The sequence below is a fragment of the Buteo buteo genome, chromosome 4 (assembly GCF_964188355.1).
Source record: "Buteo buteo chromosome 4, bButBut1.hap1.1, whole genome shotgun sequence".
Classification (NCBI taxonomy): domain Eukaryota; kingdom Metazoa; phylum Chordata; class Aves; order Accipitriformes; family Accipitridae; genus Buteo; species Buteo buteo.
The window spans coordinates 26176289-26193248 of record NC_134174.1 but is presented as its reverse complement, the minus strand read 5'-3'; the positions used below and the strand labels follow the sequence as shown (position 1 = coordinate 26193248).

The following is a 16960-nucleotide window of genomic DNA, read 5'->3' as shown; positions in this document are numbered from 1 at the left end:
CTTCCTGGGGGGATATTTGACACTGGGGTTGGAGATGGGAAAGACGGAGCTCTGGCTCACGGAGCGGGAGCGTTTGCTCCGCAGGAGCTCATCTCAAAGCAGCAGGAGTCGGGACAAGCCGGGTGGCACGTGCTGCTGGAGGAGCCCCGTGCTCTGACGTGGGGCTGGGTCTGGTCTAACTTGCCCGGTCCTGCCCCTGTTGATCCAGACTAGCCCTCCGGGGTGGTGGGCGGAGGGAATGGGGACCAAACGGAGCACAGGGAGGTGCCCAGCAGCCGTGTCCACCTCAGTTCTGTCTCATCATGCAGCCTCCCGCTTCCGAGAGGGTGTTTGCTATCCGGTGTGCATGACTGAGAGCAGCACTGGAAGTGCCCCCTTGCATGGTGTTAGGTCTTGCAGTACCTAATGCAGACATTGCCTCTTGTTGGAAAGAATGTAATGAAATATTAACACTGTAAAATTATAATTAATAGCATGTAACTGTTTTTCTTTTGCTGTTTTTCTGCTTTTTCCTACCATTTTTGTGCTTCCTGCTTTCTTCTCCCTTCCATCACTTTGTTTTTCTTCACTGTTCTGTCTCCTTGTCCTGCTTTTTTTTTTCCCCCCCCTTAATTTTGCACACCTAAAGGGTGAGATACTGGTAAGTACCCACATAGTGTGATAGTGCTGGTAGACGACACCCAGTGATGGACGTGGCCCTGCCAGAAAGACCTTCCAAACCCAAAATGACGCCACTCGCTTCCCAGAATTGAGTATGCTGTTGGCAGAGGAAGGACAGGATTCCCGGAGGCGAGCAACTGGGCTCTGTGAGCTTAGTCTAGAGGCAGAAATTCAGTCTGTCCCCTTTGTCCCCACACCTGGGCTCTTCCCGTGGCTGAAAGAAAAGGGCTCGGGGCTGATCCCTGCCTGTGCCATGATCACCGGGCTGTTGGTGCTGCCTGGCATCTGCCTGCACTTGCTGGGAACAGGTATAGGGAGAGGCAGATACTGGGATTCAGGGTGTGAGTACTGGTTTTGCTGGCCCTTGAGAAGCAAGAAGCCAAAATCTTCGGGTTTTAGCACAGAGCTGCCTGCTGTTGTGATGGGACGTGGTTCCCGTCGAGTGGTGGTAAGGGCTGGAGAGAAGCTGGCCCTGAGGCAGGGGACTCCCTCTGCCCGTGTTTTGGGCACACACAGCGGGTAGGAATTTGCCCCCCTTTTCTCTGGGACCCCCAGCTCCATGGGGCTGGAGGTGTGTTATCTCCCCCCAGCTGCCTTTTTTTTGGGCTTGAGGTTGGGTCCCGACCTCGGGCTTGCTGCCAGCTGATTGACCAATGCTGGCCGCAGCACAGTGTGCTGCACGGCTGGCACAGAAATCCGGCAAGAAGCCCTCTTCTTCTGAGGTGCCTCAGCTCCCAGATGTTAGCAACTGGCGGAGGCAAACTTTGGGTGACTGTCAGCTGCTTCGAGCCTCATTATTCAGCCAACAGGGAGCTTTCCCTCAAGCGTACTCACTTCTGGGGAGGCGGAGGGCAGCGTTTCCTCCGAATGGAAAAGAGTTTCCCCGTCTGTGGTCGAGCAATCCCCTCTAGGGGCGGTGGGGTGGGGGGGGGGTCCTGACCCCGCTGCTCCAGGCTTGGAGCTGAGCATCATGCTGGCGGTCCAAGAAAATGGAAGTGTCTGAGAGGGAAGTAATCTCCAAACCACCAGTTTGGGCTTTACAGCCTTGAGGACCGTGGCTTAGGTGTTGCCTTGGTTCCTCAGGGGCAGCCTCAGCACCCGAATGTCTCCCTCGGGAAGGAAGCTGGGAAAATAAGTTGGCTCCTGCCGCTGGGGATGGGTGCTGGGCTGGTGGATGAAGCCAGAAGGTTGGAGTTGGCTGCAGGTGAAGTTCCCCAGAGTCAGCCACCTCTCAACAGCCACACAGTCCCCTGAAAAAGCAGCTGCAGCTTAGGCGCTGGATGCTTTCTTATCTCAAAAATGGATTTTATGAGGCTGCTGTAATAATCCGGTTACAGTGGAGGGATGTGGTGAGACAGCAGTCCTGCCACAGCACAGGCAGCACCCATCCTGCTCTTCCCAGGAAGGTTTGTACTTTCTGCTCAGTGAAACCCCGTGACTTACCGACCACATCCGCAGCTCCAACAGTCTGTGAGGGCCCCGTGCCCATTTCCCATCTCTTCCAACTGTTCAGACACTTCCATTTTCTTTTAGCACCGTCCAGATGTTGCTGCAAAAACAAAGGAACCCCCCCCCAAGGGCCCGTCTCTTGCCTCCCACACAGTGATTTCTGTGCAGGGCCGCTCCCCCATCACTGGCTGTGCGGACGTGATCGTGCCGGGTGACGGGAAGGTGGAGATCTGACAACTAAGGATTCAAGGCGCCAGGCCAGTGCCAGGCTGCTTCTGATTCAGAGCCGGGCAGACCTCCGAGAGCTCTGGAACTCTTCTGCTGGGGGAGCTTGCCTGGCTTACAAGCCGTAAAACCATTGGTGCTCTCACCAATATCAGTCGGTCTTAAAGGAACTTTCTTCTGGGCTCTCTGCTGTGTGGCTCAGTGCCAGGCACTGTGGCGCAGCCTTCCTCTCTCCTCCTCCTCCTCCTCCTCCTCCTTGTCCTTCTCCTCCTCCTCTTCAACCTGCATTTGGGGATAGAGGAGGAGGTGTCCTGAGTCCTCCCTTGAGCCAGCACACAGCTGGGGTGTCTCTGGCTCTGCAGAGTGCCCTCCCCTCTTCTACCCTTTAGCAAAAGAAATCAAATCTTGGCTTTTCTCTAACGCTTCAGCTCCCTCTATGCTACAGCCTTGGATCTCTCCCGGCCCCATGCCCTAAAGGCAGATTTGCTGTTCCTTATAATCCCCTCCAAAACTGTCCCAGCACCTGCCAGAGCCTCTAACTTGGCTCGCAGGACTTGCTTTGCTGCTGAACCGTTTCCCTCTGCCCTTCCCTTGGCCCTGATCCCCTCAACTCCTCCATCTCCCCGGTCCTGTCTCTGTTCCTTTAAAACCAGACTCGGTTCAAATTTGGAGATTGTTTTTAAATGCAAATCGGGGTCTCAAACATGCCAGAGCGAATCAGAAGGTGAAATCTTTAATCTGACAACCTCTGCTGTCTTAATTTCAGGGCTCCTTCCTTCCCCTCACCAGAAAAATCTGTATGAGTTAAGTTTTAGCTCTAGCTGCCTGCGCCCGCCGGCGCACCAAGCTTTGCCCGTGCCTAACACAGTGGATTTTGTCGTGGCTTTTACGTTGGCAGCCACCTGAGCAGTCTGAAAACGAGAGCAGCCCGAGCTCCATCCCTTGGTGCATTCCCCTAGCAGCACACGGAAAAGCCTCGGCACAGAAGGGCTGGCGCTGGCTCTGTTTTACAGGCTTAATCCTGGTGTTGAGATTAAAGCCCTGCCTTGGGTCTCGGGTGCAGCTGCTCAGAACTGGTTCCCATACAAGCCATAACAAACTCTGCATCTCGCTCGTGTCTAACTCTTCTCTGCTTAACCGCAAGGGTTGTTCGTTCTCCCTCCCATCCATGCTTCGGACTGACTTGAATCAACCCCCCCCAGATGCATTTTCCCCACGTCTGCCCATTACTAACCCGTGTGGTGGTACTAACCCCTGTGAAGCGCTGGGGTAGAAAAGCCGTGGTCCCGGGGCACTGGCTTTGCCGAGCTGCCACTGAGTCCCTCCTGCCGCCGGCCTCCCGGTGCGGGATGCTTAGCGCAGGGCACCTAAAGCATCCCAGAATACAGGATACGGCTCACGTACTGGGAAGATGCGTGTGTGTGCCAGGCTGCTGAACCGGGGGGTTTGTGTGCTGTGCTACCTCCCAGCTTGGCTGGGCTCTCCTTTAGGGTTCCTACAGGAGCGGGTGCTTGTTGGGAAGCTCTCCTGCAGTTTTTTAGGTCTCTAGCAGAGGCCAGCATTGCCATTTGCGAGGCAGCTCCTGCCCTGGGGAGGTCTGACCCTCCACCTCCAGGTGCCCTCGCTGCCTCCAGAGCAGAGTCCCAGCTGGATGGGTTGACACAGCAGAAGCAGACGGGTTCGGGGACTCTCTGTTCCCCCTCTTTACCTGGGAGCGGGTCATTTGCAGGCAAACCAGTATCTGGAAGCATAGCGTGGTCCTGCCATGCAGCTCATGGGGCGGCCGGCGTAGCAGCTCCGCAGTAAAACCGTGGGGGTGATGGTGAGAAGAATGCCGCTCCCCTGCAGCCCTTGGTAGGGAGAGAGACTCACAGCTTGGTCTAAAGGCTTCTGCCGCACCCCTGGGGTCTGTGCCGAGCCGCGGTGACCTTCCTCTCCGTACAATAGCTCCCAGAACAATGGAGGAACCCTGCCGGGCAGAGCGTAATCTTGCCTGCAGTTGAAAAGCTTAGAAAACTCCCGGCCTGTCCCAAAGATGGTGGTTGTGCTGCTGGTGAAGTCAATCTGCTGCCCCTCTCGTGGGAGGCCGGCAGGAGCACCTGGGCAGGGTCTAATCCTCTGCTCAGCCGAGCAGCGTGCTCGCTTGTCCCAGTCCAGTCCTGGCTTGTCCGGACTCAAGGCTAGGAGCGATTCCAGCTTCCAGCACATCTCCGTTGCCTGTTCTCGCAACTGCAAGGGGTTTGTGATAATTCATGATGTTTTCCAGCCGGCACAGGTGTCCTGGTGGGGCTCTGCTGTCGCCGAGGTGTATCCAGTGAAGGTGGAGTTGTTCCCCAAGGGCTGTTGTCTTGGGGAAGCCGTCACAGGCACAGGGGCGCTCCTTGGCATCAGCAGGATGGTGCCCCTCTAGCTCTGACAGTGCCGAGACAGGCGTGGGATAGTCTAGCGAGGGCTCTGCTGTCCGGTAGGTGCTGGGACCAGCTACACCATTGTGCAAGCTTCCTCGCCACTGGCGCTGGGAGAGAACACAAGTGCCGTGATGGAGATAGTGGTCAGCCGTTAGCTCCCCGGGCTGATATAGGACAGGGAATGCTGCCGCCTGCTTCGGACAGTGTGGTCCTTGTGCATTGTGTTGTGAAAAACTGCTGCTTGCAACGTCAGGCTTCGGCAATCTCGCTTCAGCGTGCTGCTGCCCCGATTGCCAGCAGCTGCTGCTACGTGTTTGCATGTGAGGTCCGTCTGTGGGGCTGCGAGGGAGCCTTTCACTGGGGGCTGCGAGCTCGGCAAGACCTGCCGGCTAGTCCTCCCTGCAAGGAGGCAGAGGAGCTGTCCTGGGGGGAGGCTGCTTTGGGGTAGGGGTCAATGCACAAGAGGAGGAGTGGGTTTGGGTGAGAAACACAGGATTCCTCGGTTATAATGAGGCTGAGGGCTGCAGTGGCCACCCTCAGCAAGGGCACGTTGCTCACAGAGACCCTGAGCAGAACAGGGATGGGGAGAGCTGCTCCGGTAGTTGCTGGACTGGGTAAGTTGGTTGTTGCTCCTGGGAACGTGCCCCAGCTGATGGGGCTCCATTAGTCTCTGCAGACCTTTTCTGGCGTTGCTCACAGGTGGCATGACAGCGGCTTTGAAACGGCTGGGATGGAGGCTGAGGTCTCTTTTTACGGGGCTCCTGGCACTGCTGTGCTGCGTGCTGACCTTTGGGAAGGACCGGCACCAGCACCCCTGTGCGGGACACCCCAAAACAGCCCACAGCAGAGACCGTAATGCCCCCGGGCAGCTCCGGTCCTCTCTTAAACCCAAGACACGCTCTGAATTCCTGTCTCATCCCTTTGGGGTGCTGGACCTTTTGCTCTCCATCACCTCTCCTGTCTGGGCTGCTGCTGGCTGACCAGGTGACACCAGTGGCCATGGGGAATTAATGTGGAGTTGGGTTTGGATCTGTTGGTGCCGCAGCATCTTACCATGAGCGTGGGCAGGGGCTCGCTGCTTTTCTCATCCAGCTTTGGGAGCTAGAAGAGCTCCAGACGTCCCCCCCACGTGCTGCTAGCTTACCTGTGAGATGGGGTCTCAGTATCTGTCTGGTTGAGGGTCTTTTGCTGAGGCTAGGGCTTTCTGTGAAGGGTCTAGGCGGGCTTTCGAGCTCAGGAGCACTTTTCCTTGCTCTCCATCTGGGGAACTCCCCCGGAGACTCCACAGTAGCCTGTAACCTCTTCTTCCTTCCTCCCCTCCGCTCCCCACCACCACTCCTCTGTCTCCAGGTGATCCGCAGGGGCTGGCTGACCATCAACAACATCAGCATCATGAAGGGAGGCTCCAAGGAGTACTGGTTTGTGCTGACGGCCGAGTCGTTGTCCTGGTACAAGGACGAGGAGGTATGTGCGAGTGGGGAAGAACGGGTTTTGAGCGGAGGCTCTGTGATTCATGGGCCTGGGGTGAGAAGGTCCTCGGGCTGGGAATGAGAATTAGCGCCCGGGACTAATTAGCATTGTCCATCTCCTGGCATGCAGGAGCGTGGGTCTCCTCTGGAGGGTGCCCTGCGGACACTGCACAGCCCCGGCCAGCAAATTCCATGTCTCCAGACACTCCCCCAGACCTCGGGATTGTGTAAACAAAGATAAACTGGGAGACATTGGCAAGCGGAGGTCCTACGGGATCCAGCTGCCCGGCCCTGGCCGAGCCTGGGGGGTGGCCACGCCATGCAGGCATCCCCTGTGCCCTGCCTCCTTCAGGGGAGGTTTTCTTTGTCCCCAATGCTGTTGTTGCAAGACCTCCAAGAAGGATCGGGGACCTCCCTTTACCTCCCTGCCCCATCCCAGCCCCCTAACCCAGCGCAGCCAGTTCCCGGTTTGACTGTCTCAGCACAGCAAAGCCAGAGGAGCCATGCAGGTGGTCAGGAGGGGAAACCATGTCCGTTCTGGCCCTGGGGAAAGAAAAACTACCAATGCTGTGCAGGGCTTGGCTGCGGGTAAAGGAAAACTTAGTCTTTGACCCCATGGGACCATCGGTGCATTGTCACCAAGCCCCAAACCCCCTCCTTGGCTGTTCTTCGTGAGGTTGCTGCACTGCTCTTACATCACGCGTCATCCCAAAGCTGCCTTCGGGCAGGAGGTGCCGATGGGGTTAATATCCCCACACTACGATTGAGCTGCAAAAAGAACTTGGAAGCTGTAGGGAAATGGGAAACGGGATCGGGGTGGGCAGGAGATGGCTGCAGCCCGTGCCGCCCTCCCAGCAAAGAACGCTGAGGCATCTCTGCTGCCTGAAGCCCAGGCAGCCCTGCCTGTGGCGGGCAGGAGGTGGGGTACACGTGGGGGGCATTGCACGCTGTCCTGACCGGCCCGTGCGGTGCCCAGCCACCCCCCGGCCACCAATCCCCCTCCAGAGCCACCCCCGGGAGTGTGGGGAGACCAGGGCATGGGGAGGGAACCTGATTCTCTCCGCTTCTGGGGTTTCTCTGTGCCGGGACCCCACAGGTCCTTTCTTGTTCCTCACCGGGTGCCTGGGAAGGGACCGCTGCTGTTCCTGGACCTGTTTGCCCATGTCAGGGGATCTGGTGCCCCAGCCCTTGGGCTGGACATCCCACTCCCCGGTGTAACGGGGCAGCCAGGGTGTTGGTAGCTCACCCCTGCCTGGAAACGGCATTTCACCACTCAAACCCAAAGCGATTTCTTTGGGCTCAACCCTCCCAGGAATGGGACGGCGGCAAGACCGGCATCTCCTGCCTGCTTCTTGTCCAAGCTGCCGGGGCCGGCGTGAGCGCCAGAGCCAGCATCTCCTCCATGGCACCGTGGTCTCGGCCATGCTACTTTCATATTTCAGATTTTCCAGCATTTCCGCCCCCACAGTCTGAAAATCGGCCCGTGATCTCGCCTTTCCCCTTACGTCACCGGCCTCCTGGCCAGATGGTGTGGGGTGGGGGGGCTGGCTTGCAGGGTGTTTTGGGGGGACGCACGGGGTTCGGTGTGGCCGCTGCCTCGCCGGAGCCTAGCACGCGGGTCAGAAAAAGGAGACGTGAACACAACTTTTATTTCCCGGGAGCTGCTCAGCAGCTGGACATTGGGCACGGGAGCAAAGCCCAGGCTTCTTTTGTTCATCCTTCATCTTCCGAGCAAGCTGCAAAGGTGAACGTCTCTCCCGAACCATGGAGTCAGATTTTAACTTCTCTTCCCCGGCCACCCCCCCACCCCAGCCCCCTTTTTAAATCTGCCTCCTAAAAGAGAAGGAAACATGTTGAGCTGATAAACCTCCCTCCGGCGTGCTTTCCCCCCCCCTCTCAGAGCCCGCCGGTGCTCCCCCGGTTTCCTGCGCAGAGGCCTCTCGGGGGGCACGTCTGGCCCCTCCGCGGCGGGTAATGAGAACCAGCCGGCCGGGGATGAATGAGGCTCTGTCTTCTGCAAGCCCAGCTCTCCCTGCCCCCCTACCCCTGCCCCCCCCCACCAAGCCCCCGCCGTTAAAAAATGAACCGCCAAGAGCTGCTAAGCCGGCACCCAGCACCCTGGGGTTTTGGGGGGATGCAGCCCACCCTCTCGCCTCCCCATTGCAAGGGGGGGGAAGCGTGGGGAGCGCTGCCCGGCCGGGCTCCCCCCGCTTCGGCTCTGCCCTCCCGCTTGTGCCGCCGAGGCAAAAAAACCCAAAACCCCAAAACCACGCCGCCTCCACGAGTCAAAGCAAAAATCTCCCCAAAAAGGGCGAAATCCGGGCTCACTCCCCCCTCCTGCCCTTACCTTGCGGCTGCTGGGGTGCTGCTGGGGTGCTGCTCGGCCAAACCCGATCTAACCAATGTGCAGACTACTGTACAACTTTAAACCCTCCTGAACAGGTAGTCTGAACACTGGGCAGGCTGGGCTGGAGTCTCCGGCTTCCCACGGCATCCACGGGGGCGGTTTTTATTTTTAATTTTTTCCCCCTCCCGGGTTTTGGTTTTTGTTTTTTTTTTTTAATAAGGAGAGAAGCCCGATGGGCGAAAGGAAACTGCTTTGTCTCTCTTCTGACGTGGCAAAGTCCTTGCAACCGAATCCAGTCTGGAAAAAAGTTGTGGGTTTTTCAGGAAATCATGAGGAGGAGTGTGGGGCGGCGGTGGAAGGGGGGCGGGGGGGGGGAAGGCTTTGGGTTCGTGGCCTCTCTACAAAGGCGAACGTCACTTTTTGGGACCGTGTGCGCAGCATCTGGAGACAAAGTGGAGCTGGAGCTGTTCTAAACAATTCCAGATGTGGCGTTTCGGCAGCGACTCGGCTGGGTGGCCCCTCGGCGGGGCTGGAGAGCAGCCTCTTAAATCAGCAGCCGACTTCGTGCCAGACTGCGAGGCCCCGGTTCCTTCCAACCATCCCCTCCAGCAGGGACAGGCACTGGGGGGGAAATTCCTGGGGCCCCTCGGAGGCGGCAGGGTGGGCTCCGGTGGAGCCGGCCCCATCCCGTGCCAAGGGAGGGCAGCTACGGCACAGGCAGGGCTGCCAACGGGCAGCATCCGGGAGCTGCCCGCCGACCTGGAGGGACCGAATCCCTTTCTCCAGTGGTTTCTTTGGTGCTGCCGGATGCATCCTTGGAAAGGCAGGGAAGCCAGGTAGCCAGAGCAGCACCAAAAGGGATTCGTGGTCTGTTCTTGTGCCAGAGCGCTGCCGATTCGGGGGGCAGGCTCCTGGGGAGGGCAGATTGCTCCGTCCCAGGTAAAGCTCTTGGCTTTGGTCAGGGAATCGCATGCTGTGGGCTGAGCTGAAAAGCGTGTCTTGGTGGACCTTCTCTGGTGTGAGCTTGAGGAAATCGCTGCCCCTCCGTCGCAGGAGTTCTGATCTCCACTGTGTTTCTAGGGGTTGGGTTTTCATTCTACTCAGGATGGCTAATCAGCATTAACGAAGCGCTGCTGTGCTTACTCGCTCTCATCTCTCCCTTCCTCTTGTCCCCTCTTCCAGGAGAAGGAGAAGAAGTACATGTTGCCTTTGGATAATTTGAAAATCAGGGATGTGGAGAAGGGATTTATGTCTAACAAGCACGTCTTTGCCATCTTCAACACAGAGCAAAGGTAAGGGCTGTGAGCAGGAGCCTCCTGAAATCCCTTCGCTCTCTGGGTATCGCACCAGGCTCAAAATGCTGCCGAACACGCTCTACTGTTGACAGGCTGATGGTTTTGCCCTCCCTCAGTCATTGTTGGTCCAAACCCAGGCCGTGCATCCGGCTTCCCCGTCCGTACAGTGTCGCGCTCCAAGGCAGGAGCATCTGTGATCTGGTGGGGGAGGATTTCTTCAGAGGAAGCAGAAGCTTGCCAATATTTATATACACATTCTGGAGGGATTTCAGGCTTCTTCGGGCATCCTGGTGTTGAGGGCTCGAGGTGCTGGAGGACTCGCCGGTGCTCTGCCGAGCCTCCCATCCTCCGTGGTCCTCACGCCCGGCTCTGCGCCTTCTTCCTAGGAACGTGTACAAAGATCTCCGTCAGATTGAGCTGGCCTGCGACTCCCAAGAAGATGTGGACAGCTGGAAAGCCTCCTTCCTCCGAGCGGGAGTTTACCCAGAGAAAGACCAAGTAAACACTCCCTCTGACTTGTCCGAGCCCTCCCGGAGCAGGCTGGCCGAGGGGTGCTGTCTGAGACCAGCCCGGGGAGAGGCTGCCAGAGGAGCCTTCAGACTTGGGAGCTCTTGGCTTGGGTCCTGGTGTGTCACAGTAGGTTCTCGGATACCCTGGAAAATGCCGTGGTATCGCAGAAGAGGACGAACTTTATAACACGGCCCTAGTTTGTGCTGCCCAGCCGATGGATCTAGTCATTCCGGGCTACGAAATAAACTCTGTTTCAAAAAAGCATCCGCATAGGATGGAAATAGGTGGAAGGGACAGGGAATATGTGCGGAGCAGAGGGGTTTCTTTCCGGGTCTGTCAGATCCCGACAGTAACTTGTGCCCTGCTTTCCCTGAGCAGACTGAGAACGAGGACGGCGCCCAGGAGAACACCTTCTCCATGGACCCTCAGCTGGAGCGCCAGGTGGAAACCATCCGCAACCTTGTCGACTCCTACGTCGGCATCATCAACAAGTCCATCCGGGACCTCATGCCAAAGACGATAATGCACCTCATGATAAACAATGTGAGTGGCTGCGCCGCGGGGCGGAGGGGAACCTCAGATGGACGCAGCCCCTCCAGAGGGAAGGGAGCTTCTGGGGGTTCTGGGGATTTTGGGGTTCTCCGGGCAGCACACGCCGGGGAGGAGCCCTGGGCCCCCCTCGGCTTTAGTAGGAGTCGGATGGGCTGCGCCATGCTCATCACCGAGCCGGAACTGAACAGTGGGATTTGATGATCTTTTGATTCTTAATTTTTATGTCTTTGTGCTCGAGCTGCTTGGCAGTGGCTTTGCTGAGAAGGCACTTTGATTCTTGGCGTTTGCTCCCGCCTGGTTCCAGCAAACCGAGGACGCTGAACCGTCCTGCAAGTCCCGAGTCGCTGGGGCTCTGCGCGTCTTCCAGGGCTGGAAGAGGTTTCCCCTGGCCCCTGCTGCCTCCACGGCTTTGGGTCCTCCAGCTCTGACTCCCCCAGCTTCCGAGCCAGTGGGTTTGCTGTCTCAGGCTGACCTTGGCTTGCTGTTTCTCTTTAGACCAAGGATTTCATCCACTCGGAGCTGTTGGCCTACCTGTACTCCTCTGCTGACCAGAACAGCCTGATGGAGGAGTCGGCCGACCAGGCGCAGAGGAGGGACGACATGCTGCGCATGTACCATGCCCTGAAAGAGGCCTTGAACATCATCGGGGATATCAGCACCAGCACTGTCTCCACGCCGGTTCCCCCGCCCGTGGACGACACGTGGCTGCAGACAAGCAGCGGGCACAGGTCGGTTTGGCGGGGACGGGATGCCCGACGGGAATTAGTGGGGTGGATGACGGGATAACGTGGATTTGGGCTTTTTACTGGGGGAAAGGAGGGCTGCGGGCTGTCAGTGCTCCGTTCCCTGAGGTGCTTTCTCTCCTCCGCAGCCCCCCGCCTCAGCGCAGATCTGCTGTCCTGCCGCCGGGCCGGCCGCCGGCCGTGAGGGGTCCAACACCGGGGCCACCCCTGATCCCCATCCCCGCAGGGGGACCCTCCTCCTTCGCTGCTCCCCCCATCCCCTCGCGCCCTGGACCCCAGAACATCTTCGCTGCTAATAACGACCCCTTCTCAGCCCCTCCTCAGATCCCGTCGCGGCCGGCACGCATCCCCCCTGGCATTCCTCCAGGTGTGCCCAGGTAAGAGAACCCATTTCGGCAGGCTCCCTGGTGCTGGGGGAGGCTCTCGTCCTCGGCCTGCAGCCCTCCCGAGGGGGCGTGGGGTGGTCTCCTGCCCCCAGGGCTGGATCCTCAACTTGGGTTGAGCTTTTCTGAACGTCCCGGTGCCTCCGAGATGCGAAACCCCTCGGTCGGGAGGGGAGTCGGCAGTTCGTGGTTTCTGTGGCAGGACTTGGAGCTCCCCTTCTGTCCCCCCAGCGCAGCCCCTCGCTTCTCCTGGGGTGGGAACTCCGGTCCCCCTCATCCCTGCAGAAGGATTGGTGCCGGTTGCCGGTACCTCCACAGCACGCACCAGAGGCTGGGGAGCTCGCGTGCCACCGGCACGAGCTGAGCTGCCACCACGAGGTCCCCTCGCCTCGCCATCCCTACGCTCATGCCTCTGTTCCCCTTCTCTCTGCAGCAGAAGACCCCCCGCTGCGCCGAACCGGCCCACCATTATCCGACCGGCCGAACCCTCCCTGCTCGATTAACTGCCCAGGGGCTGGTAGCGACTCCCGGAGCGGCTGCCCCCACGCCTGCCGCTTTCCTTTGCCGTTTTGGGGGGGGGGGGAAGGGGAAAAAAAAACAACCCCCAACCCCCGCATCTAATCTCGTTTTTAAAACCATCCTACCTGTGATCAGCTCAGCAGAGCGGTTTAACCACGGCCGATCCCCATCAGCGCGCCGCGGCCCCTCCTCGGGACGGGCGCAGAGCGTCCCGGCGTGTAAATGCCAGCGACATCGGTTTAGGACGGGCAGCGCTCCTCGCCCTCCCTCACCTCCGCTGCGCCTGAGCCGGGAAGCGGGTAGTCGGCACTATGGCGGCGAGGGGCCGGTGCTGCGCCAGAGAAGCCCCCGAGTCCCGCTCTGCCCCCCCCTCCCGCCCCTGTATAATAAACCGCGGAGGATTAGATATTTTGGGGGGGTCGAATATTGCACTTTGTCAGAAATCCCCCCCTCCCTCTCCCTCCACCACACACCGGCGCTCGGCGTTCGTGCCGTGGGATGGCCTGAATGTACGCGACGGGGATGGGAGAGCTCGGAGGTGGTTGACTCCAAGACTGTTGCCTGTCTTTGGCTGCGCCCAGAATCTCCTAGAGCTGCCGTTGGGGCTGATCAGATTCCTGCCTATTCGCTTTCTTCCTCCTTTTCCTCCTCTTCCTCCCCCCCTCCAGAATTTTTGTATTAATATATTATATATAAAACTTAGCGATTTTTGGTTTTTCTCTCCCAAACCCGAAAGTCGATTGCTAATCTTGACCATAGTCTATATTTCAGTTTTTATAGCTTTGAGGAAAATTTATATATGGAAAATGATGGGACTGCAGATAGCGATTTGCTAATAAATCTAATCCGCCGCAAAGCAGGAGCAGACTCTCCAGGTAGTCCTTGTGTCGCGAGGTGCCGGCTCAGCAGCGAACCTCAGGTATTTCTTCCGTGACGCCCGCCCTCGCCCCGCTCCGTACTTGGTGCTCACCATAAAGCGCCTGCCGCAGCACACACCGAACCTTGGCCGCCGGTAATGCCCAAAGCTGGGCTGACCTGGGGAAAAAGACTGGAATAACGCGCGGGGAGGTGGGTCTTGTGGCGGGGGGAACGTGCCGGAGCATTCTGGGCAGCTCCGTGCCCTCCCGGTTTGTCATCACCACAACCCCTCGCCGGCAGTGGCTTTTCCAGCCCTGAGGAAGAGGAGGGAGCGCTTCTCCCCGCTGCCTCGAGCCCCCCACCCAGGACAGGCTCTTCTGGGGGTCCGGCTGCCCCCGATAATCCTGTGCAAATCCCGAGGGGCGAGAGGTTGTGTCTGGGAGGATGCCCGGAGCGAGGGGGCAGCCCTGAGCCAGCCGTGCCTTGGCCCCCGCAGCATCCCTGCCCGCTTTGCCACTGCCTTCGGTCTTCCCCGAGGAGCTGGCTGCCCCACTGGGCTCTGGCTGGGAGCAGAGGTTGTAAATATTTTTACAGACTGTATTAATTGTATAAAAAAAAAAAAAAAAAAAAAAAAAAGGGAAAAGAAAAAAAAAAAACCCACCCCAACAATAATGTAGGTTTTTAAAAACATCGACTCCAGCCCCAGCCCAGCCAGGCTGCCAGGAGCGCAGAGATGGGGCTGCGGCGCTGCCTGCCTTAATCGCATCCCCCTTTTTCGCAGCGAGGTGTCCTGTCCCCCAATTAATCCATTAACGAGCCCACCCTGCTGCCCTGCCCGCTGTCATTCGGCCGGGCACCCCCAGGGTTTTGGGGGGCCGGTGGCATCGCTGGCGCGGCTTCTCTGTGCAGCTCTCGCCCCCCCCACCACCCTCCCCGGTCTGTGGCCGGTGCTGCCGCCACCTCCCCGGCCAGGGGGGTCCCATCCGGCACTTGCCCCTTCCCGCCGGCGGTTTCGGGGGCCTCCCCCTCGCTCACCTCGTCTGGCCAAAAACCCAGCCCGCTCCTCTCCTCTCCCTCCAGTTTGCCAACGTGTAAGTGCCTCCAGTCTGTATCCTATTAATAAACTAAAAAAAAAATTAAAAAAAAATAAAGGGGAAAAAAAATACAAATCTTCTGGTGAAAGTCTCTGGCGCTTCATGGGGGTTTTGGTCTTGCCCTTTCCTTCTCCCTCCTGCCTTTTCCTCCAGTGTCCCATTGCTGGTGGGGGCCTTGAATCAAGGGGAGCTGTTGGGGGGATCTCGAATCAAGAGGGGCTTTTGGGGGTCTCGGATTGAGGAGACTTTGTGGGGCTCTCGAATCAAACAGGGAGTTTGGGGGTCTCGGATCAAGGGGGGGCTGTCCTGCAGGCTGTCTCTGTGCCAGCTCCTCTAACCACGATTTCACTGATGGCTGTTTAAAACCCCAAATCTTTTATTATTTGCATCAAACCAACATCCTCCGTGTAAGGCCCCCCCAGTGCTGCCAAAGCGTGGTGGTCTCTGCATTTTTGGATGTGTCTTTGAGCACTTGGGCTGTAGAAAACTGTTGTAGCAGAAAAATCCCGGTTGGAGCAAATGGGGGCCGGTGCGGGGCTGGGGCTGGATGCGGCGCCACAGCCCTGATTCCCCACCGCCCGGCTCGTGGCAGAGCCACATTTCTGTGTGGTCGCGGTCCAGCATCTCCTTGTCCTCGGAAATGGTGCCAGAGGATGAACCAGTGCTCAACCACGTCTCGCTCCAGCCCAGGAGGGACATGAGGGGCTCCGGTGGGATCTATCCCTCGGCAGTCGGAGGGAGGCCTGGACACGCGACCTTGGCCGTGGTGGGCAACCAGGAGGTCCTGGCGCAGCCGGAGCTTCCCCCGGTGCAGGGTTGTGCCGTCAGCTTCAGTAGGACTCGGTGCTCTGGCACATACCGGAGCGTGCCGGGAGTTGGGCTGGCTCCAGGGCAGCCGGACGTTGCACTAAGAGGGATTTTGGGGGATTTTCCGTAGAGCGAGGGCTGGACCTTGCACCGGTGCCGGGCAGCGTGGCGAGCTCAGGTGTTTCAGGGTTGGTTCTACCCGACGGCAAGTGCTGTGCCGGCACCGGCTGCTCATCCCGCAGCCGCCAGCCGGGACGGGATGCTCCCGGGGCTGCAGCGGGAGGAAGGGGCGATGGAGTGCCGTCAGTCCCAATGGGATGGATCGCTAACGAAGGCGCTAACGAAGGCGCCGAGGGAAGCTGGCTGAGGGTTGTTGGGGGCTGATAGAACCGGGGGGGGGGGGGGGGGGGGGGCTGTGATTTGGGGGGGGTCTCACCCTGAGACTCCAGAGCCTCTTGGGGGGGACAGGGACCCGCTCAGGGGCTCCTCTGCAGCCGGAGCAGCCACGCTGGGGGTGGTCCTGGCCGGGGACACCCCCTCACCCCACAAGACAGGGGAGCTCCCATCCCTCTAAATGCTCTTTTTCTTTTTTTTTTTCCCCCTGCCACCAGGAGACCGGCTCCCTCTGCGCCGCCTCGGCCCTTCTGAGCTCCGCCGGCCCCGCTGCTCCAACCCCCCCGTCCCACCGCCGCAAAGCCAAGCGGACGCCTTCAGCCGGGGGCCGGGACGCAGCCCCGCGCCAGGGGCAAAGGACGAGGAATCGGGGGCACACGAGGCCTCTCCCCCCGCAGCTTTCGGCAACCTCGGGGTTGGAAAAGGGCTCCTGGGACTGCAGCGTTTCGCTCCGGTGTGAAAACTCCCACTTCCCAGGTGCTGAGAAGCCCCCCCCCGGCTGGGCCAGCCTCTTCCCGCTGCCCTCACCTTGCCTAGGTTGTGATTTAGCGGATTAATAATGACCCCCCCGCAGCCTGGGACTGGCTCCGGCTCCTGCTGATGCTGCATCAGCAAAGCTATGGGGAACTCTGCACTTGCCGCAGGGATTTTCCCTTCGCCCTCCCTTCGTGGACGTCCCCGGGGTGTTTTTTTCAGGGGCAGCGACACATAAAGCGCCTCCAACGCTCGCCCCGATTTTGGAGTATTTCTTGCCCTGTCTCTCTCCCAGCCCAGCTCTGTCCCCCCCACCCCATTTACAGGCACCAGGAGCGGCATTTGCCGCTTGAATTCCCTTTTCTGGGCATTTTTAAGGCTGGATCTGCTCCTTATGGCCACCTTGGTTCTGTTCCAATGCCTCCCGCGGAGGAAGGGCCAAGCCTGCACCCCTGAATCTGCGAGAGCCGCAGGGAGGGAGACTCTGGGCAGGAGAATCCTGGCTCCGCGTTGGCCGAGGAAAGTCCCGGTTTCCCCCGAAGCTGGAGGGATTCAGCGGGTCCTTCCCGGATGCTCGGACGAGCCGCAGGGCAGCGGCATTGGGAGAGCAGCTCCGGCACGCGGTGAGCCTCCAGGCAGCGGTTTCCATCTCCGCGGTGCTGGCCATGCCATATCGGAGCCAGCGGGCAGGGCCGGGTCCACGTCCTACCCGATAAATGCTGCGGGAGTGGGGAACCCTCTCCCTGAGCAAAGTCCTTCCCGGCTCCGGCTCCT

General features: G+C 59.2%; 1 protein-coding gene across 9 annotated transcripts in view; it reads left to right on the top strand.

The window, feature by feature from the left end:
* DNM2 (dynamin 2) overlaps positions 1-16440 on the top strand; it is a 36541-nt gene extending 20101 nt beyond the window's left edge. For 4 of the 9 annotated variants that reach the window (XM_075025099.1, XM_075025096.1, XM_075025098.1 and 1 more), the window contains 7 exons: positions 6093-6206; positions 9741-9850; positions 10240-10351; positions 10742-10906; positions 11411-11643; positions 11787-12035; positions 12475-13262. In XM_075025099.1, the coding sequence (XP_074881200.1) occupies positions 6093-6206; positions 9741-9850; positions 10240-10351; positions 10742-10906; positions 11411-11643; positions 11787-12035; positions 12475-12544 (1053 nt within the window). In that variant the 3' untranslated portion in view covers positions 12545-13262. Of the gene's footprint in view, positions 1-628; positions 6048-6092; positions 6207-9740; positions 9851-10239; positions 10352-10741; positions 10907-11410; positions 11644-11786; positions 12036-12474; positions 13263-15930 lie in introns of those variants that run through there. The other 5 variants (XM_075025104.1, XM_075025105.1, XM_075025097.1 and 2 more) reach the window with 3 other exon arrangements.
* Positions 16441-16960: the final 520 nt, after the last annotated feature.